This window comes from Ciona intestinalis, chromosome 6 (assembly GCF_000224145.3).
Source record: "Ciona intestinalis chromosome 6, KH, whole genome shotgun sequence".
Lineage (NCBI taxonomy): Eukaryota > Metazoa > Chordata > Ascidiacea > Phlebobranchia > Cionidae > Ciona > Ciona intestinalis.
This window is the reverse complement of record NC_020171.2, coordinates 1228767-1250543: the sequence shown is the minus strand read 5'-3', so window position 1 is coordinate 1250543 and position 21777 is coordinate 1228767. Positions and strand designations below refer to the sequence as shown.

Genomic DNA, 21777 nt, shown 5'->3' with positions numbered 1-21777 from the left:
AGACACATACGCCCACAATGGTAGCAGCGACGAGCCTTGAATCCATTACCTCTGGGTTACAGGCAGGCGCGCTAACCACTATGCCACGGCGCCGGTCAAAAATAGACTTACATGGTAAACCCATACACCATGCCACCCTAGTTACACGAAAATAATACTCAACATTACCTTGACTGCCATTCCATTTAGATCAGCTCCAGTGCTTGCAGCAGTTGCAGAAGTATTGGGAACGGTGTTGGTTCCACTCTCCGATATATAAACATGATTTACAGAAATTCCCAAGCATTTGCTTGCTACCTGAAAAAATGTTAGTTTCAGTGAGTCTACTGGGTTGGAGCAATTTCCGTTGGATGTCTTGCCCAAGAACACACTCAACCACAATGGTGGCAATGTCGAGCCTCAAACCTGTAGTCTCTGGGCTAGGGACAGTGTGTAGTAGGTGCTACAACCACTGTGCTTTGATGCCAGTTTTAACATGCAACATACCAGTTCAAATATAAATATCACGGAAAGAAGGACTTTCAAAATACACAGCTCAAAAGACACTAAGGGCTAAAGGTTAATTTCATTTTGTCAAAATTTAACCAACTACTTTTTTATGACTATTTCAATCTTAAACTCAAACACAACCTGTTGTCAGAATTCACAATTCAACTTTTTAAAACTTTATCGCAAATTTGCACTTAGAGAAATATCTGCAACAATTAAAACCTGTATCATCTTTGTGTGAAGTCCTTGTCCCATCTCGGTCCCACCGTGTGTTACCAAAACCGAGCCATCTTTATAAACGTGTACTAGCGCCCCCGCCTGGTTAAGATGTAGACCACCTCCGTCAGCAAAAGATATTCCAAACTTAGTTGGAATGCACGAGATTCCACGTTTTCGCCAACTGTGTTTTAAATATACTTTGGGAAATATGTGGCATACATTGTATTTATACACCTCATTATGCTTATTTCCACTTTTTAGTTTAAGAGTCGTCTGATACACCACATTGTGTATTCATACACCTCATGATCGCTGCTGAGGTATAGGAAAAAGTGACTTCTCATATACAAATGTTGCATCTAAACAAGTTATAGCACAAAATGGATCAACATTAAAACCTCATTACCGATTTTTCGAATTATATTCCTCAACTTCTGATTTTCGCTCCGTGAACTTTGACCTTTTCAAACATTCTTCCCAACAGCGTTTCAAATAGAAATCTTCTAACTGTTGTCCGAAGTGGGTAAAGTCACCTTCCTTGTACATGTTCATTTCACGAATCTAAGAATTACAAAATATTTAAGTTATTTGGGAGTTGTAGTACAGTGGTTAATGTGCCTGCCTCTTGGCTAGTGGTTACAGGTTCGAGGCTACCCTCTATTTTTACTGCTCTGTCTTTTGTTTTAACACAGAACAAAGTTATTGACAGTAATTGAAACATGAACAAGAGGAAAAAAAACTGAAAATACACCATGTATAGGCACAGTTTCTATCTAGCAATATAGACTGATAGAAGAAATTAATGCAAATAAAAAAGTAAATACAATCAAAAATGGCATAGGCAACACAGAAGAATGAGCAGTACAAATTTCTGCATAGTTTTTTCCACTTACTTTCTCATGGGGAACATTAAGTTTGGTTGCCACCTTCCAAACCCAGTCTTCTGCTATTATCATTCCTTGTGGTGCACCAAACCCACGGAATGCCGTGTTCGAGGAAATGTTAGTTTTGCAAACATAACCGGTGATGCTAATGTTTGGAATGCTGGGAAATAATTTGGGTTAGGGAGGACTTATAAAGTTTATGCTTGCAAGTTTATTTGTTTATTTTTTTGTTATATATAAAAGTATATAATTAAATAAAGATTAAAAAAAAAATTAAATTAAATTAATGTAACTGACAATGTCAGTTCTAATAACACTGGTGTTTCAGACATATGCTATTGAATTTGAAAAAATTGGGCACGGCCTCACCCCAATAGAATAAACGACTCATTATACTGCGGGTGTTCTATTTCATAGACCTAGTGTCCGCTTATGAGTTATCACTTATATATGTGATTATGTGGTTAAGGAAGATTAATACAATCTACGCTTGCAAGTGAATTTGTATGTAATTTTGTTGGCGTTTTTTAGTTTGTTTTAATAATGTATGGCTGATAATTATACCATTAGACATATCTAAGTCCTGGGATGTAAGCCCTTTTGAACTTGGTCTATTCCATAATTGTCAGTAATAGAAACATCATATTATATCAGACTACCTGTAACAATGATCAGCATGCAGAATAGCTTTTTCCAGGACAGGTCCAGACAGATCTGTGCTGTTACCACCGTTGTTATAAATATCCAAGATAAGGGAAACAAACTTGCCTTCTTTTGTGAAACCAACCTGGAAAAAAACAGTTTGTTAACCTGTAGTCTCTGGGCTAGGGACAGTAGGAAAAAAAGTTTATTGCACTATTTGTAGCATTGTAGTGCGCTTAGTATTGATCACAGCCAATAAATTCAGATGGATTGTTTGGATTTATCACGTTTGTTTGGTTACAATATTTTTAGAATCTTAATCTCATGTCATTATTCCATACACAAGACGATCAGTGTTGTATATAAACAATTTACTTGATGGTGTCAGCATTAAACCAAAACACTACAGTGTGGGATCTAACAGGAGAGTCCCTGGTTTTAAAGCCCACTGTGATGGCATTATGCTGTGTTACCAATTTGGTGTGCATGTTGGTACTGTGGCAAATTTGGTGTGCATGTTGGTACAGTGTTGGATCTAACAGGAGAGTCCCTGGTTCAAAGCCCAGTGTAATAAAATTATGCTGTGTTACCAATTTGGTGTGCATGTTGGTACTGTGGCAAAAATAATACAATTTATACACCTTATATTTCCCATAGAATGGGTGTCTTTGTCCGGTCATTTGCATATCTTCTTGTCTTGTCAGGACACAACGAATTGGTTTACCGCATCTAAAATTAAACATAATGTTAAAAATTATAAGGAGCATGAATACACTTTGTTTGTCCGGTATATCAGAAGACCCCATGTTATAATTTGACAGTTAACATAAGGTGTATGAATACACCATGTATGTTTATAAACAACCCAATCTGATTTCTAGCAATAATTAGGTCTAATTAGCACTTTAAGAACCTTATCCTTATATAACTTAACTATACAATAAACAATATGACTTCAAACCCAAAAGCTATAACACCTCAACACAACTTACTTATTAGCAGCAACAACAGCAGGGTTAGAGAAAACATGAAAGCGAGTTTCTTTTCCACCAAACCCACCTCCCATTCGCTTCATACGAACTACAATTTTGTTATAATCAACACCCAACACTTCGGCAGCCTGAATAATGAATTAATGAAATTTGTTTCAGCTCTTTGGTCAAGATAACGAAGAACGCAGAGTTTACAAAAGTAAAAACACGGGTAGTAACGATAATACATCAGTTGTTAAAACACTTTTTTTAATAGAAAGGAAAAAATTATGTTTTAGGTAAAATGTAACTTGTTTATCCTCGCATGGCAGGGTAATGACAAGAGTTATAACATAACTGTTCTGTTTTATATACCTTGTTATTTTGTATGTAACTTGTTATTTGTTTATTTTTCTGATTGGTAAAAATGCATTATCCCTTAGCCTGCTGGAGAATTTTAACTCTATAGTGACATTATTTAAGTAACGATAAAGCTACATATTTTCTCACCCAATCTTGCAGTTCTGTTGGACTTTGTGTTGCCGCAAAAATCTCCATTTCCCCTTTCTCACCTTTAGGAACAACCAAACAACCCTGTGGTTCCATGTAGAAATGCTCCTGGCCGGCAACACTGGAAAGTAATAAAATCAAAAACTTGGTTGTAAACACTGGAAAATAATAAAATCAATTACTTGGTTGGAAACACTAGAAAAATAAACAAAAACTCATTTCGGGCTGCTGTAACATAGAGAGTCAATGTGCCAACTCTGGCATAAATCTCAGGTACCATGATGTCTCATAACATAGGACCTCACCAACTAAGAATAGGATAAGTAATATGCAGTTAGTATGTTGGTTCAGTCTTGTGGCACAGTTGGTTAGTGCCCCTGCCTGTAACCCAGAGGTTATGGGTTTAAATCTCGTCGCTGCCATCATGTTGAGTAAATGTCTTTGGCAAGACACTTAACGGCATTCATTAAAAACTATGGAATATGAATCAATGTGGTCCAACTGTGCTTAAATCTCAGATCCCATGAAATGCCATGCAGTAGGACCTCACCCTCATTGAACATAATCAGTATCATATGTAGCATAACATGTTCAACTACTCCTCTTTAGTATCATATGTAGCATAACATGTTCAACTACTCCTCTTTATAGATATTACTAATACTTTATAACTTACCGTATTTCTCCTTCTACAACATCATCACATGTTTTCATGGCTGTTTCAGCATCATTTACCTTCAGGTGTGTGATTGGTTTAAAATATGAGCCATGTTTCATTGCATCCTGTAAAAAATATAATGTTTATTGAATGTTTTATAAATGTTAGAGATATCCTGGGTTCAAGTCCCAGTGCTGGTACTTAAACTCAATACTAAAATTTCTGGTAAACTTTACTGTTGTTTTCTAAATTTAGCATAAATATCAATAACCCTAGGTGTCAGGGCAATGTTCCAACTCTGGGCCTAAATCCCAAATTGCAGGACATCACCCACATAAAATAGAATTAGTAAATACCTTGATTGTGAGTATTTTTGGTAAGATGTCTTCATATTTGACTTTTATCTTCTGAACAGCCAAACGTGCATGTGCTTCTGTGTCTGCTACCACGGCTCCTATTACTTGACCAACGCATGTCACCTAAATGTTACAAACCTCTTGTTGAATTGTCACATAAATAAATGTAGCTTATTTATTCTTTAGTATACACTTGTGCCCGTTATGAGTTACCCCGTATGTCACTTTGTAAATGAACGAATGAATGTTTTATTATTCTTGAGTGACGGGCAAAGACAGCCATTATAGCACAGGTGTTTTGTTTCATACACTCTACGCCTGCTTACGAGTTACCACATATGCATGCAACCTTGCGGTGATAATTTATCTTGGGATATTTCATAACTGTTAAATAAAACTTATAAGTTACGTCATATGTAACTTTGTAAATGATTCTGGTTTGTTTTTTTTTAAACTGACAAATGTAACTCACCTTATCGACAGCAAACACAATATCATCCTTTGCGATACAACCGAATTCGTTTACACCAGGCACATCATGATGATCGATATAATTCACAAAACCAGGGGAAGTTGCCGCACTGCTTATGTCAACTTCAAGAATCTTGGCGTGTGCCCTTTCACTTGTTACAAGGCACATGTATAACTCGTCTGCAAAAAATGAAAATTCGGGGTAAAATCAAAAACGGATAGTAAGCATGAGGTGTATGAATACAACATGTGTGTTTGGTGTTAAAGAAGACACCTTGTTATAACTTGACAGTGAGCATGAGGTGTATAAATACACTGTGTGTCTGGTGTATAAAAAGACACCCATGTTATAACTTGACAGTGAGCATGAGGTGTATGAATATCTGACCTTTAAACGTCGGTATATCATCCACATATTTAGCTTCACCAGTTGCGTGTTCTTGTGAGGACTCGTGTTGTATCGGTCGTCCAACCATATCTTCTATGTTTTGATCAGGTGAGACCTTGGAATAAGTTTGATTATAGATTGAGATTATTTTACAACATATCTCACAGGCACAGCTTAGTTATAGTTGGCTTCTTATACACCATGCACAAACGGTATATTCATACATCTCATGCTCACTATGCAGATTATATACAGTATATTTACACAAAACTATTTTACAAAATATCACACATTGTTTGTATCAATGGCTTCTGATAGGCATGATTGATGGTGGATTTTTAATGCTCAAATAATTTCTGTCTGTCCTTTTATTCACAAGTCACACATAGTGTGTTTATACACTACTTCATGGTTAAATTATAACATAAAATCCTTCGTACAACTAACATGTCATACACCTGATGCTCACAGTCAAGTTATAACATAGTTACCTTCTTATACACCTAGACATCAGATAATAACAGATTCCACCCAATATATTATACAACATACCTCTTGCCACGTTTGTGTACCAAGTGTTCCATGATCATTCCCACCAAGTGGAACTTGAGTGGTCTCCTCATTCTCAGTAATCTTACCCTGTGGAAATATAAAGAAACATCATGTATATGTGAGATGTTAGCAATGAAATCAATGGTTAATTAAATTTATCATGCTTTTTTGAGAGAGGTTTTCCTATGCACCAGACACACATGATGTATTCAAACACCTCAAACTTACTGTTGAGTTATAACATAGATGCCTTCTTTTACACCAGACACACATGGTGTATTCATACACCCCATGCTCGCTTTTGAGTTATAACACAGATGCCTTCTTTTACACCAGACATACTTGGTGTATTTATACATCTCATTCTCACTGTCTTTTACACCAAACACACTTGGGTGTATTTATACACCTCATGCTCACTGTCCAGCTATACCATGCCCTAATTATACTGAATCACATAAATATAACCAAAGAACTACCACATGAACTCCTTTCTTAGAAAGATCATCTTTGACGAAGATGTAGAACTTGAAGAAGAAACTCAAAGCAAGAGCTTCCCTGTACTCCACCATTCCTCCAGGAGTATCCAGCTTTAAAGGGAAGTCCTCCCGCAACCAAAGAGCAACATCTTCAATAAGATCATCTTCCCATTTTCTGCATACAAAGAAATGAATGTGAAAAGTGGAAATGATAACAGTGTACATGCCCATGAATGAATAAATGATTTTATTTAGAATAAATGCAGCAGATGCTCAATACATCATACTAACACAGTGGCAGTAATATTAATATGAATGACTTTTTAAAAAGTGCATGCCTGTTATTACCTGTCTACTATTTTGTTCATGACACTTGTTGCTAATACAGTAGTGGCCGCCATTCCACCAAAAGCAGCGGAAAACTCTTTTACTTTATGGCTGTCAGGATAGAACTGGACTCTCATGGCACAGTTAACAATTGCTATGTCATCTTCCCTGCGTTTTGATTGAGTGTAGGCCTTCATATATTCATTCTGGTGTAAAACATAAAATTTTCAGTCTAGTGCCGTGGCAAAGTGGTCAACAAAACAGAACAGCACAGTTTGATACAATTGCGCTGGATTTATATTTAGAATATTGTACCTCTCTGGTAAATGGTAGAAAAATTGAAGACAGAACTTCAGTTTTCAGAGCTGCTGTTTTCCTGTAGCTTGGAAAGAAGTTTTGGTCCATTATGAGTTTTCTATCTTCCCTCTCATGCATGGATAATGTAGCTGTTGCACCACAAGCCATTAGGATTGGATTGATATCAGATATTGGACTAGCTGTCATTATGTTTCCACCAATAACCTGGTTGAAATGAATTATAGGCATGAGATGTATAAATATGAATAGACTATGTGTGTGTGGTGTTTTAACTTGGCAGTTATCATAAAGTGTATAAATACATCATGTGTGTAAGAAGACGCCGATGTAAAAACTTTACTATGAACATGAGGTATATGAATACATCATTTTTGTCCAGTGTATAAGAAGACACCAATGTTATAACAAAACAGTACTTATGGGTGTCTAGCGTTTTAGATATATTTGAAGTTGTAATCTGGACCTAAGAATTATGTGTATATACACACTAAATAATTTGATTTACCAAGTTCGTAGCAATGAAAGCATTACTTACTGCAACATTACGTATCTGGTCCCCAGCAAACCAGTGAATCATTTCCAACATTGCATGCAGTGGTTGCATTTGATGTTTTTGTAATGTGGAGCCATTAACCAAGTCAAGGAACTTTGATTTAATATCTGTTAGAGTGCAGGAAGCTCCTATGTTCACACCTGTGTTGAGATGTGGGTTTAAATTTTCTCATCATACTCACTGTCAATAAATATTCACAAGTATCTTGTACACATTATACATATATTACATATTAAAGGAATGTCTTGTACATCTATAATGCATTTGTAAAATAACTTATAAAGTAAAGTAATATGAATGTAACTTATTTATCCTCATGTGGCAAGGTAACAACAGTTTTTCTTTAAGGTATAGCCAACAATTTATTTGGTTGACAATAGTAGCAGACTTGAGCCTCGAACCCTTTCCCTCTGAGCCCCTCAGCCACAGCACCAGACGAATATAAGCAACTTAAACAAAAAAAACAGTTCGATATGACATGTGTGACAATAGTACCTGTGTCATTCACTTCTATTTTTGCCATTTCCAAAACCACAGTTGATGTTACAATAACAGGGTAGTGGAGACCTTTTACCCCAGTTTCAATCCCCACTTCAGTGTTACCAGAAACAACTGGGGCATCTGGAAACACTGTTTTCAACCTTGTTAGCTGTTCAAGAGTTATGGGGGTGTACCAAGTCACATTTTCGCCGACAAATCTTAAAGCAGAATCCACCTCAGATTTGCAGGACATCTGTGAGACGAGTAATATTTTTACAAAATTGCAATAAAATATTAGTCAGCAATGAAAACGTATAGACAAAGACATGGTTCCAAACCTGGGGTAACAGGCCTTCTTTGCACTACATTATTTGGTAAACATAAAAGTAAAGTTTCTTTTACGGAAATGCCTGTTTACCTATCCATGCCTCCCCTGTATTTTTAAAGTTAGGTATCTATGGGTAAAGACATTGAATTTAAAAAAGCAGTTTCAGGTGAAGATTAAAGCATAAACATCCAGTTAAATTTAATTCTAAAAAATATAAATTCTATGTACCAATAACTCAGGTGGAAAGATTGGTTCTTGCGTTCCATCATACTGTTTGAAACATACTTGGTTGGCAGAGTGAGGCTCAACAAAGCGATTGCTTATCTCATCTGGACCTTTAAACAGTTAATTGTTAATAAAACTTGAACCTACTATACATACATGGTAACTGTAAATGGGACACAATAATAATAAGTTACAGTCATTTATTCGATTTATTCAAAAATTGAAACAAAATATACTCCAACTTATAAAATAAACTTTATTGCCATACACTGCAATATAAATAGCTTTCTGTTGCTAACTTTCCAAGTTCATAGGTTAGATTAGTCGGCATGTAAAGAGATTTAAGATTTTACCGCTTTTGCTGTTTTGGTTGTCTTTATTTTTGCAACATTTTGCACCCATAGGACACCCACTATTTTCCTTTGTGAATGTCTGAAAAGCTGAAAGTAAACAAAAAGATTTTACAATGCAATACTGTCTAAAATAGATTATACTGTGTGTTCTTTGGCAATGGACACTTAAGACCAATTGCTCGTTGCTCCGACCCACTGGTTACTAATGGATTACCTAAATTGTCAGCCATAGATTCAAAAAACAAATCTCATTAAAGAAAAAATGCATCTAAATCCACATACATGGTAATTCGTAGGCAAACATGAGGTGTATGAAACAGAACCTTGTTATAACGACTGTCTTTGCCCTTCCATGCAAGAATAAATAGGTTACATTCATTTAAATACTAGCTTACCACTCAGAATCGGTCTATAGCCTGTACATCTGCATAGGTTTCCTTGCAAAGCACTTTCGATATTTTCAAGTGATGGAACTGGCTGATTGCGTAACAATGCATACATTGACATCACAATACCAGGTGTACAGAAACCACATTGTGAGCCGTGGAACTTTGATATTCGCTCCTGGGTAAATAACAAATACCTACTTCAAAGAATATTCAAAGTAACAAAATAGGCTACAGTTTACTACTGATCTATACAGGCTTGTTTACTGTGCATTAAACAAGTATTAAACTTCTACAATTTTGCTGATCTCAAACAAAGTTTTAAAATGGAATAGTTTGAGAAAATTAGTGTTAAATGAAAAAATGTACCTGAACAGCATGTAAGCCAGTACGAACGCTTCCAATGCCCTCTACAGTAGTTATAGAGCATTTATGGACAGAAACGAGACGTGCTAGACAAGCATTAACAGCTAAATGCCTAAAAAAACAAGATTTTTCTTTTAAATATTTTAAAAAACTTAAAAACTTTGATTCCTCGTGGCACGTCTCTTTCGGCGGGAAACGAAACAGTAAGTATTATTGTGACGTCACGAGTTCAGATTTTAAATTTATCAAGGGGACTGATATTACGAGTAGCTTTGGATCGAGACCACGTTAATGTATATTTAGCTAAAGTAATTGCAAGGTTTTACCATTTTATTCTTCTGAATAAATGCAAATTGTTTAACCTCAACGTTTTTTTAATGTATAGCTTTTAAAGTCAACAATGGACGTGTCTGGGAATACTTCATGTTACGCGTCGTGGGAGCAGCGAGTCTTGGTCTTGAACCACTAACCTATACGTTTAAGGTAGAAACGCTTACCGATGTCCCGCGCGATTTCATACCGTTCAGTTTTAAATAATTTCCTAGCTTACGGGAAGATACTGCATGACACATGGAACTCAGGCCAAGGTTGGCCTATTACCCAAAATACACGGGGTTTACATAACATACTCGATGCGTTCTTTGTCTTTGTTCCATTTCGAAACCATAACTGTACAAGCGCCGCATCCGCCTTCGCCACACCCAAGCTTTGTTCCTGTTAGTCCAACTGCAGAAAAAAGACTTAAGTAAATGAATGTAACTTATTTATACTTGCGAGGCTGGAAAACGACAGTCGTTATAAAACGGGTATATCCTAATTATGAATAAGTGTAACTTATTTACGTGGCGGAGCAATGACAGTCGTTACAACACGGGTGTTTCGTTTCATACACCTCATATCCGCTTACAAGTAACTTTGAGGGTGATAACTCCGAGTTGGAGTTACTACGGTTAACTGTCTTGCCCATGGATAGACACCAACAATGAATAGCAGCGTTAGTTATGTGGCTTACCTTTTCTTCTCAAGTAGCTGAGCAAAGTAGTTTCTGGGTCTGCTGCTTTTTCTACGATCTGTATAAACAACGTTCACATTTAGGTAAAATATTTTTAAATTTCCACTACACATGCATTCCACACAGGGCGCTATACTCTATAACCGGACCGTTTCAATATATCGGCCAACTACACTCTGATAGATAATTAATATAATTTGAAAACGCCGTACCTTTGAGCCATTGACGTAAAATGTTAATACATCCGATGTTTCAGACCAAATCCCTTTTAATAAATCGTTCATTTTGCATATGCTTTCGCTAAGGTCTTGTCCTGCTATACCTGTAACGAAAACTGAAAGAATGTCTTCATAATTATTATGACAACCGCATCGGCGCCATGGCTTAGTGGTAAAGCGCCTGTCTAGTAAACAGGAGATCCTGGGTTCGATCCCCAGTGGTGCCTATGTTGTCACTTTTTGGTACATGCAAAGAGCAACCACTATATATGCCTGTCTGTCTTAAACTATTTTGCAAAATTATCGCTGTAATTCATTTCTGTATTAAATATATTTACCGTCTAACTTTCTTTTTGAATTAGAGTACTATCTATATAGGCTTTGCTATAAGTAGTAGAGTGGAGAAATACGGGACACCTTTAGCACATCATCATATTCAAATATCCTGAACGTTTTAACAATTAAAACAACGGTCTATGGAAGTCGTGAGGATATACAGTTTTATAATTGCTTGAATGCGTTTTCATTACTATACCAAACGGGGCGAGAAAATAGAACGAAAAGGTGTCCCATCTTTCCCCGCCTTACTTTACTACAGTAGGACGGGGGGAGATGGGACACCTTTTCACTCTATTTTCTCGTTCCATTTGGTAGTAAACAATGAACATTCAAAGAATTATAAAACCATATCCTCACGACTTTCATAAACCGTTGTTTATTGTTTAAAACTTGATCAGGATATTTGAATATTATAGGTGCAAAACGTGTCCCATCTTCCCCCACAGTACTATATATCCAAACAAAAAAGCAAATCCTATGTAACTTATCAAACATCTAAATAAATTCTCACAACATGAAATAATACGCCCATACTTCCAGCTTGGTAGGTAACTTTGCACTATGTAGTTATAACTTTAGCACTAGCTGTGCAGATAACGTATCACTGATATGATACAGTGGGTCAATATAAGCTTAATTTTTAACGACTCTACCGTGTACACATTCTTCACAACGAAGGCAAGCTAAATTAATTAATAACCACAAATTGCTGACCGAGCACAGAGCATATATCGCATAAGATTAATGTATTTTACAACTTTGAGCCAATGACCGTACATTGACTATATGCAGTCTATAAGTTGTAAGAACTGTCGCGCGATACTTTAAATTTAGGATCAAATACGGACTAGGTTCACGAAATTTATTAAAGTTAATTTTTTATTAATAAAATAATAACAAAAATAGGTCTACTTTTCAAAATTATGTCTTGTAAAATAAAAATACGCTAAACGTAGGCTCGGTTTTAAAATTAGAATACAATGCTTTGCAGGTACTGTCTTATGTTTAGCCTTGGGCAAATTGGAGAAAACCTACAAGATTACTTAAAGAACAAATGCCACCTTAACAGTGTTAACATGCGACCTTTTATTTCCGCATCACGTTTATTTCAGTAACTTAAAATTACTAGACCAGGCTTAACAGCAATGAAGCAGCAAAGCGTTAACTAATGCTTTTTCCCATACACCATAGCGTGTTTAAAAGACTGTATCGTTTTGCTGTTGATTGTCTTCTCTTCGCTGTTTTAGTAATAGCCTGCGACCTATGCTAATGGTTTCGAAGAAGCAAATATAACAAAATATGGTATTTTTTTTATGTTGCAGCTATATGGTTATGGTTAAATGGCCATTTATATTACCTCTGCATAACTAAGTTTAGCATTGCTAAAATTCCCTATTAAAACTTTTATTAAGTATATATATATAGTAAGGTGGGGAAGATGGGACACCTTTGGCACATAATATTCAAATATACTGTTCGTGTTTAGAATAAATAGAATAAAAAGGTTTCCTATCTTCCCAACCCTACTAAATAATTCTAGTAGCTAAGAAATTTACACAGATATACTAGACTTAACTATTTTCCGTGTCACCGGCCGTACATCCTGCATGTGTTTATGTATACAGAACAAAACGCACCCAAATCTAATCGGTGTGATTACACACGTCTGATTCATAGCATGAAATCATTGAGGTGTATACCGTTAGCTCCAATATATTTATACCAATTTCACAACGGTGTTTTTAACAATTAACAACTCCGTTAAAGTCCGAAGGATACGGTTACATAAATGACCAAATATTCATTTTTTACTACCTAACGGGCGACAAAACATCGACTATTTTACTCCAAATCCCTTAGGTTTGTCTGGTATGCATTTCACTGCACTGGACCCTGAATTTCAATTAACATATAGTAGGGTGGGGGTAGATGGGACACCTATTCGTTCTATTTTCTTATTGCATTTGATAGTAAACAAAGAATATTTAAAGAATTGTGAAAACGCATCCTCCCGACTCCCATTGACATACGATCAGGATGCTTGGATATTGTGTGCTAAAGGTGTCCCATCTCCCCCCCCCCACAGTACCCTACATGGTAACTCATAAGGTAGTACGAGGTGTATGAACCTCCGTGTTATAACGACTGTTGTTTCCCAGCGACGCAGGGGTAAAGTATAAGTTACATTTATTCATTACAGGTATAGATCCCTACGCGGTCGTGTTTGTATATGAAGCCATGTATAAAATAAAAACACAAGGTACTTGAATTTGTTTTGTTGAACCGCGAACTTATAAAGTTATATAAACTCAAAATAACAACATAATGCTGTGAAACTCATTATTTTACATTAATTTTGGATGACTGTATTATAGGTGCGCTACATTACAACCATAAAATAGATTAATTTCGAATAAAAACACATTCCAAGTGGCTCACAGGATATGGCAAACGTGTATATAACCAAATTTAGACAGCTCCAACGATATTTATGAGAATTTAAAGTTAGGTAGCCGAAACATTACAGATAGCTTTAAAATTTAGACGATGTAATTTTCTTGTTTTAGTTGCAAGTAAGGTTCTATTTCTTGTTGAAGTAACGTTTGCAAACTACGCCATCAAAGTCCATGGTCTGAAATATAAAACAAGCACATTTAAAATGGTGTATGAAAATAACTCGTAAGCGGGCACGAGGTGTATCAAACAGAGCACCCGTGTTAGAAGAACTGTCGTTACCCGCCACACGAGAATAAATCAGTTACATTCGTTCAATAACACACAAAGTAACAAATGTGGCAACTTGGGTACGAGGTATATGAAACAAAACAGCCGTGCTTTAACACCACGCAAGGGTATATCATACATAGCTTATGTTAGAAAATGTTCAACATAATTATCTTTATACCTGTACAAGCTGGCCGCCAACAATTTCTCTCTTCATAACGAAAGTTTTTCCCTTCTCTGTCTTGAATGTCCCAACCATTGTGTCGCCTTCTTCTACCCAGCGACCCTGCGACCAAACGTGAAGTTTTGAAATTAGTTTGCACACAATTCAACAGAGTGAATAAACGTTACTCGCGGCAGGGAGACGGGGCACCTAAGTATTCTGTTTGCTCGTCCCATTTGAGAGTAAATAAAGAAAATCCAGGGAATTATAAAATCGCATCCTCACGACTCCCATAGACCGTTGTTCATTGTTTAAAACACGATCAGGTTATTGGGTTATTATGAGCTAAAAGGTATCCCGTCTTACCCCACCCTATATACCACATAAAAAGAGAGTTAGAAAATGCACCACGGCATTGAATGTATATATACCCGGGCAGAGCCGCCTCCTGGGCCTTCGTCATCGAAATCAGCTCCAATTGGCATTTCTCTTTCCTTTGTCTTTGGTCCATTCACCGATTTTACCTTCAGTTTCCCACCAACATTCTCAATGCTTAGTGAACCGCCAAGTTTTACGGCCATTGCTCTCTTGATAGAGTTCATTCCTGTAAGAGCATTGGTAAAATTTAGTGCGCTTTATTTGAATGCATTAAACGTAACTGGTTTATCCTCGCCTGGTGGGGCAATGACGTTTGTTAAAACACGAGTGTAGCCTACTGTTTCGCACACCTCGCGTACGTTGACGAGAGTTACCCCGTATGTAACTTTTCGGGTGATTATTTTGGGAGATTTTTTAAATTTTTCCTAATTTGTGGCTGACTCTAGTTTAGATAACCCATAAGCCTCCACTGGCTAGTATTCGTAAGAAATAAATAGTGTTGGATATTTTAATTCCCAATAAAAGGAATACAAATAACTGTATTAAAACTGACCCAAAATTCGTGGTTTATGCGTCTAAGTTGATATATAGATATGTTTATATATATATATATGGCATATACTATGAAGTTAAAGGCAACGCCCAGTTACACAAGCCACTAGTAAGTACGACGAATAGCAAACACACACATAAGCTACATACAGCATGTGTCTACACATATGGCAGTTGCTTGAACGGGGTTATTGACCTATGTTGTATGACCGCTGAGACAAAGTCGACAGTTAAGCCAGAACAAACGTTATGGCTTATAAAGATCGTTAATTTTACAACTTTTATGACAAAAAGCAACTTGTCTTAAATTTTTACATGGACAAACTATTACCACCTGGAACTACAGGTGTTGGCAGTTTATTACTTTCTACAAAGGGCGTAAAAGCTGTCAAACCCGCGTTAATCGGTACTTAATCGGTTAAACGACATGATCCCACAGTTGAACGACCTTTTGGACTTTGTAGAACATGGTAACTATATACCCCATGCCCTGTTGAACGTGTAGAATCAATTTTACTACCTCGTTTCGTATGTAAACTTTGTACATTTTCAGATATACCTTACTGGGTTAGCAACTTATTATTTACAGTTTACTTTTAACGTTCGTTCGCTTTAAACGGTTCGGTTTTATGAGATAAATATTTGCGACGCTAAAGAGCCTTTGTTTTGCCGAAAATTACCGAGTTGTTTGCGAAATAAACTTTTATAGTTTTTTGGAATAACGTTTGATTTGGTTATTTGGTTAAAATATGCTTTAATAAAATGAGATGAGTTAAGACCATAGTGGGTTCAATACACTATGATAAGTTGGTTCATCAATACACTATGATAAGTTGGCTTTTTGTTCTTTTTTATCGTCGCATTTGGATCTAACCCGAAAACTGTTTTTGAATGCATTATGTGTTAACCACATAATGCATTCACAAATGGATCAAAACAGCGTGGAAAAGTTAAATATTGAATCACGTCAAGTTCTGACCTTTTATCCGTTATTCAAAAACTGTTTGCATATAATAAAAGGTCATCTTAAGAACAGATAAGAGCAAATAATGTTTCTTTACAAATACTAGCCTACTTGATTTCCAACTCACTAATGCTTTGGCAAATATTTTGACAGTTTTTACTAATAATATATTTCAACCGTATTCACCCTGTGCCCACGGTCGAGCAAAAGGAACAACGACCACCCACGAAGTTACAAACTTGGTATTTCGTGAGCGGGCATGAGACATACAATATAGTAGAGTGGGGGAAGATAGGACACCTTTGTTTTCTTGTCCCATTTGGTAGTAAACAAAGAATATTCAAACAATTATAAAACCGTATATCCTCGCGACTCCCATAGACCGTTGTTAATTGTTTAAAACACGATCAGTATACTTGGATATTATGTGCTAAAGGTGTCCCGTCTTCTCCTACCCCACTATATATTGGTTTGTATTATAGTGTCAGTTTTTTTTTGTAATTGAAAGTGACATTTACATAACTTGCAAATTCAATACGCAAATGTTGCAGGAAATCTCAGGTGCCATGGCATGTACGCTGCAGGACCTCACCCAAACATAGAACAGAATCTCAAATGGACCCCTTTACCGTTACGTAACACCACATAAGTGCTACGCACGAATGGCGCCAAATACGACAAAACATCTGACATTAGCTTATAATACACAGTGTACAACACATGCTAAAACGGTATATTTACCTGCTGCTTTTAAGAAATCGTCATAGTTTTCGCTTCTGTCAAGTGTCCAATTGCCAGCGACTGCCTTTGCCATTTTGAATTGTTTTTTTAGTAGTCTAACTTTCTGGGTAGAAAACGACAGTGGTTAGTCAAAAAAGGTTTAGAAATTGAAATAAGAAAATATGCCTCAGTTCTTATACTAAAGTGTACTCTACATTGTTTGCGCTTTCTCAATAAGACGCTATACGCGAGAATCAATATACTCAGACACACAACGAAAGTTATCATTATGTTTGTCGAGTAGCCTATAGTATAAAAGGACCCGTTCTCAATAGTTTTTGAGCTATCTGTAACTAAATTTTTTTTTGAGCTAGTAATACCTACATTTCCACATTATTAAATTCTCTTTGTGTTACCCCAAACGTTTATTCTTTATAAAACGATTCAATAAACCGTTTATTACTCGAAACTAAGACACACATTGTCCTATACCCCTTTAGGCTTAAACTGTTTTGATACGCAGTCGTGACTGCCACAGAAAACGCTTTGCTCAAAAACGGCGCACACGCTTTTTCTTGATTATACCTCGCGCTTTGTGCAGTAATTTGCTCTTTAAAGGAAGCGGTAACTAAAAATCGCAATGATTTAGCCGCAAAATAACTAAATAACTTAATATGCGAAAATATGTAGCAAAATATCACCAATTTAACAATTGATACAGCCCAATGGCCACAGAATGCACATAACGTGTATATAGGCATTGAACTTAAACAAAAACCGACTAAACAGATTGCTCTTTCAAGTTACACTTTCAAACTGTAGAACAGTGCACCTTGAAAGCAGTATGCGAAATCTGTACATGATTTCCCCACCCTGTTCCTTTATATAGCACGGCGTATGATTCGTCTCTTTTGATATCAGCATCATGACGACGTACTGTACAGGTCGTTCACCCCGCGAGCTAGCGAACAGGCTCTAAATACACATATCCCTATTTCGTCATAAAACAACGCGTCATTTCTATTTGGAAAGCGTGATGCGGAAATTTACATTTCTAACATGGATGTCTTCTTTATACATCATGTACAGCTACATGGTATGTTCGTATGTATGTGATGTTCGGCTATAACATGGGTGTCTTTATACATTTTGCAGCATTTGAAACTTAAGTCTATATTTTACTTATAGAACAATAACATGTAACCATAACGGTATATTTTTACCTAGAACGTATTAAATTCTTGCTAGTATACTAGCAGAGGTGTATGTTGCGTATTTTATTGCCGCGTGACATATAGGGTGCCGACAATATGGACATGAGATACTTGACCATGTTGTCATGTATGCGCGTGCGTATAGTGGCGGCGCATGCGCAATAGCACCCAAACCAAATTCAGTCCAAATATATCACGACACCGGAACACGGACTAGAAAAGTGCAGATTTTGTATGAAATGTGTCAAAAAATACTTCGTTTATTAAACGTAATTGGAATGTAATGCAACCACAGCACAGGCACAATATCAAACAGTGATATAAACAAAAAGGCAAGCGTGGAAAACCATCTTACGAAAACGGAAATCTCTCGGTCGACCTCTGACGGTCCGCGCAACGCCATGGGCAGCAACCGGAAACGTTTCGTTCCACTCGACTGCATTCATGACTGACAGCTGGACAGTTTTTGCGGCACTTGTGTTTCACACCATGGGTCTGGAAATTAAAAAAAAGGTTTTTAGTAAAACTATTTTTGAGATACATTAGTATTATTACATATTCGATAATTCGTAAGCCAGCATGAGGTGTATGAAACAGAATATCCGGGTTACGATACGCGACGAAAAAACAAGTTATTTCATGCACTTTGTGGCCAGAAATACTTACAGCACATTCGCATTCTATACATTCAAGGTTTCTTCTGCCCAGATATCCAAGCGTCCATTTTTCCCCGGGTGCTCGTAGCTCACGACCAAACTGACACATCCTGGACACGCTGTCGTCCTGCATGCGATGGTCACGTGATTCGTGACGTAGTTCGTGACGTGTGACCTCTGTTCAGAATGTAAATTTAGAAAACTTGGAATTAAAATAAACTTTTGACAATTATTTGTAGCCAACAAGCAAAACAATTTCTCCAAGCCAGTTACCGCTTATGGATGTTTAAAGTATCAGCCACATATAAACACGTTTCACTCGTTCACCCACAACATGTAGTAACTCGTAGCCTAAGCGGTCACGAGGTATGAAACAGAACACACGTGTTATAACGACTGTCGTTGTCCTGACAAGCAAGGGTAAAGCAAGTTTCATCCGTTTATTTAGAACGTGTTATAACGACTGTCTTGTCCGACACGCAAGGCTACATAATCCACATTCATTCATTCATTTACATATTTACCTGGGCAAGTTTTACAGCAATCTCTCGGATTTTGTTTGATAGGATTTGAGCACGTTACTGGCGGGCACGTAATTTTTCCACACACAATTTCACCGTCTGGCCTACACGTGCAGTTCACGCACGATACGTGGCCGAATCGTTTAAAATATGGATGCCACCATGAACCTATCGCGTGTATTTGTCCATCGCCCCCGTAGTAGCAACCTGTAAAGATTGTTTTTGTGAATAAAATACAATTTACCGTTTTTTTCGCGAGCACGAGATGTATGAAACAGAACACTCCTGTTATAACGACTTTCGTTGTCTCGGCACGGGAAAATGAACAAGTTACGTCTATTTATTTATTCGGAATCTTACCTTCTTTCTCTTTTTCTTTCTCGTCTTCTTTTTGATCGAGTTGTGTAAATGGAGACCCAAACAGAGATCCTGAAATATAAACAAAATTCAATTAAAATAAGCGCCGAAAAACAAGTGTACAACATGAATAAGAATCCAATTAAATGCAATACACCCTTGCGGGGCAGCGGCAGTCGTTATAACCACATGTGTAACTTTGTGAGTGATTATTTGGAGCAATGGGAAACAATTGTATAGAACGATAAGAGTAAGACATGTAAAAAGGAAAGAAAACAAAGAAAAAACAAAACAAAACTAACCTATAGAAGCCCCATCATCATGCTTGGTTGGTATTTCCCCAAACCCATCGTTACACACTGGACAACAGCTCCCTTCGGTGGCCACTGGTCTGCCGCACTCTAGTGGCGGGCAGTAAACAGGATCGCAAAGTGAACTACCGGACTGTAAAAAAACATTAAATTTCAAATGGAGATTTAAAAGTATAAAACAGACTTTATTTAATTTTACAAAAGTTGTTTTTTAATTTTAATTTTTGATTTTTTTAAAATATTAATAACTATCTAATTCACGGATTTCCCATATTTACCCCTAGGGTCAAAAGTCACCCACCTCACAAACGCATATTGTGCATTTTGGGTCGTAATCTGGTGCCCATTCACTACCATGGGGTTTCCATTCGTCTATGACGTAACAAGCGGATGGGTCAAGCTCCAAACGACGCTCGGTGTATGTTGGGATTACCCCGTCATGCACCACTGCATCGAGATCAGTCACCCGTGACGTGGTGACATCAGAGCTTGGAACACTTAATGAATTCTGGTCTGTGTCTGAAGTATCTGTAAAAAAATGATAAATTTAACATTTAGTCTTATTACAAAATTTAGCTGGTTCCTTATACACTCACAAAGTTAAATATGGTAACTCGAAAGCGAGCATAAGGTGTATAAAACAGAACACTCGTGTTGCGACTGTCGTTGCTCCGGAACGGTAGAATAAGTACGTTCATTCACTTCAACTACACTGTTCTGTGTTTACCTGCTCTTAAATTTAAATGATATGAAATGATGATTTACCTTGTTTATGGTTAGCCTTGTTAACTATTGTCCTGGAGCAAGTGTTTGGTATATGAACACGACCACGTATTTCTCCACCTGGGTTTGACTTTGTTGCAATCTAAGAAAAGAGATTTTTAGTTCATGTAAATACTATCAACTTTTTTAAATAAATGAATGACTTTATTTTATCACTGTAACTAAGATCGGAAAAGTTTACAAAAGCAAAACGAAGGGAAAAAGACAGTAGTAGTAACACACTCATATATAAAACTTATTCAAAAAAAGGCATGACAGTTATATTATATGCAAAAAAAGTCAGTCGATAACACGCTTACAGTAAAACAGGAGTACATTAAATACAGAAGTAAAAAGCTATTTGTTCAAAGTGACATTACCTGTACAAAAGCATTGCCCTGGTTGAGATGTTCATATATTTCTGAAGATAACTCTCTTAATATTCCACGCGCCTATATAAGAAAATGATATAAGTTAACCTGTGACACATAGGTTACAGGGCAAGACCCCAAAATATTGTTAAAAACTTTACAAATTTATATTTAGTAAAAACTTACCTCTTTTCCATAGAAACCTTTCAAAAGTTGTTTATGTCCAGTTTCTGTTTCAGCTATTTCAGCGAGACCGTGTAAATGTGCGGCTAATGTTGTGTCACGCTCTTTGCTTAGTCCAGAAACAACTGTAAAAGAAAATATTCATATTTTAAAACATGACTGGAAAAATCTAAATTAAATTCAACTTTAATGTGACTGGAACAGCGACTTAAATGTGCTGTTGTTTTGGTAATAAAATAACTCCCGAGAATAAAATTAAAACACAACCATGTGGAAAAAATGAGTTGTTGCTGTTGCTGCCAGGTGTATTATATGGCCATAGGTGACCTTGAACCAAACTTTGAACAGAATATCCTTCACACTTAAAATATAGTCAG

The 21777-nt window shown here is 36.6% G+C and overlaps 3 protein-coding genes and 1 non-coding gene across 4 annotated transcripts in view; 1 reads left to right on the top strand and 3 right to left on the bottom strand.

Moving 5' to 3' along the window:
- Positions 1–11290, bottom strand: part of LOC100181761 (xanthine dehydrogenase/oxidase-like) — a 14355-nt gene extending 3065 nt beyond the window's left edge. Inside the window, exons 1-25 of the mRNA XM_026834856.1 lie at positions 11180–11290; positions 10968–11025; positions 10585–10681; positions 9959–10067; positions 9599–9767; positions 9204–9290; positions 8854–8960; positions 8313–8550; positions 7800–7957; positions 7262–7468; positions 6968–7152; positions 6620–6794; positions 6141–6227; positions 5589–5703; positions 5202–5380; positions 4730–4852; positions 4392–4498; positions 3716–3836; positions 3227–3354; positions 2876–2963; positions 2252–2379; positions 1602–1752; positions 1115–1269; positions 712–889; positions 146–297 (exon numbers count right to left, since the gene is read on the bottom strand). Coding sequence (XP_026690657.1) covers positions 146–297; positions 712–889; positions 1115–1269; positions 1602–1752; positions 2252–2379; positions 2876–2963; positions 3227–3354; positions 3716–3836; positions 4392–4498; positions 4730–4852; positions 5202–5380; positions 5589–5703; positions 6141–6227; positions 6620–6794; positions 6968–7152; positions 7262–7468; positions 7800–7957; positions 8313–8550; positions 8854–8960; positions 9204–9290; positions 9599–9767; positions 9959–10067; positions 10585–10681; positions 10968–11025; positions 11180–11251 — 3374 coding nt within the window. The 5' untranslated portion in view covers positions 11252–11290. The remainder of the gene's footprint in view (positions 1–145; positions 298–711; positions 890–1114; positions 1270–1601; positions 1753–2251; positions 2380–2875; positions 2964–3226; positions 3355–3715; positions 3837–4391; positions 4499–4729; positions 4853–5201; positions 5381–5588; positions 5704–6140; positions 6228–6619; positions 6795–6967; positions 7153–7261; positions 7469–7799; positions 7958–8312; positions 8551–8853; positions 8961–9203; positions 9291–9598; positions 9768–9958; positions 10068–10584; positions 10682–10967; positions 11026–11179) is intronic.
- A 50-nt stretch (positions 11291–11340) lies between these two features.
- On the top strand, positions 11341–11412 carry trnat-agu. The gene has a single exon. It is a non-coding gene; the product is annotated as a tRNA-Thr (tRNA).
- Positions 11413–13850: 2438 nt separating this feature from the next.
- Positions 13851–17182, bottom strand: LOC100183635 (fatty acid-binding protein, intestinal). The gene is made up of 4 exons (XM_002127777.5): positions 17047–17182; positions 14843–15015; positions 14430–14534; positions 13851–14156 (listed from the first exon to the last, which is right to left on the bottom strand). Exons 1-4 carry the CDS (start codon positions 17117–17119, stop codon positions 14106–14108), a joined length of 402 nt encoding a protein of 133 aa, XP_002127813.1. The 5' UTR covers positions 17120–17182; the 3' UTR covers positions 13851–14105.
- A 1285-nt stretch (positions 17183–18467) lies between these two features.
- Positions 18468–21777, bottom strand: part of LOC778563 (chordin) — an 8729-nt gene continuing 5419 nt past the window's right edge. Inside the window, exons 16-23 of the mRNA XM_026834784.1 lie at positions 21227–21298; positions 20850–20949; positions 20386–20612; positions 20076–20217; positions 19777–19845; positions 19420–19623; positions 18906–19072; positions 18468–18734 (exon numbers count right to left, since the gene is read on the bottom strand). Coding sequence (XP_026690585.1) covers positions 18591–18734; positions 18906–19072; positions 19420–19623; positions 19777–19845; positions 20076–20217; positions 20386–20612; positions 20850–20949; positions 21227–21298 — 1125 coding nt within the window. The 3' untranslated portion in view covers positions 18468–18590. The remainder of the gene's footprint in view (positions 18735–18905; positions 19073–19419; positions 19624–19776; positions 19846–20075; positions 20218–20385; positions 20613–20849; positions 20950–21226; positions 21299–21777) is intronic.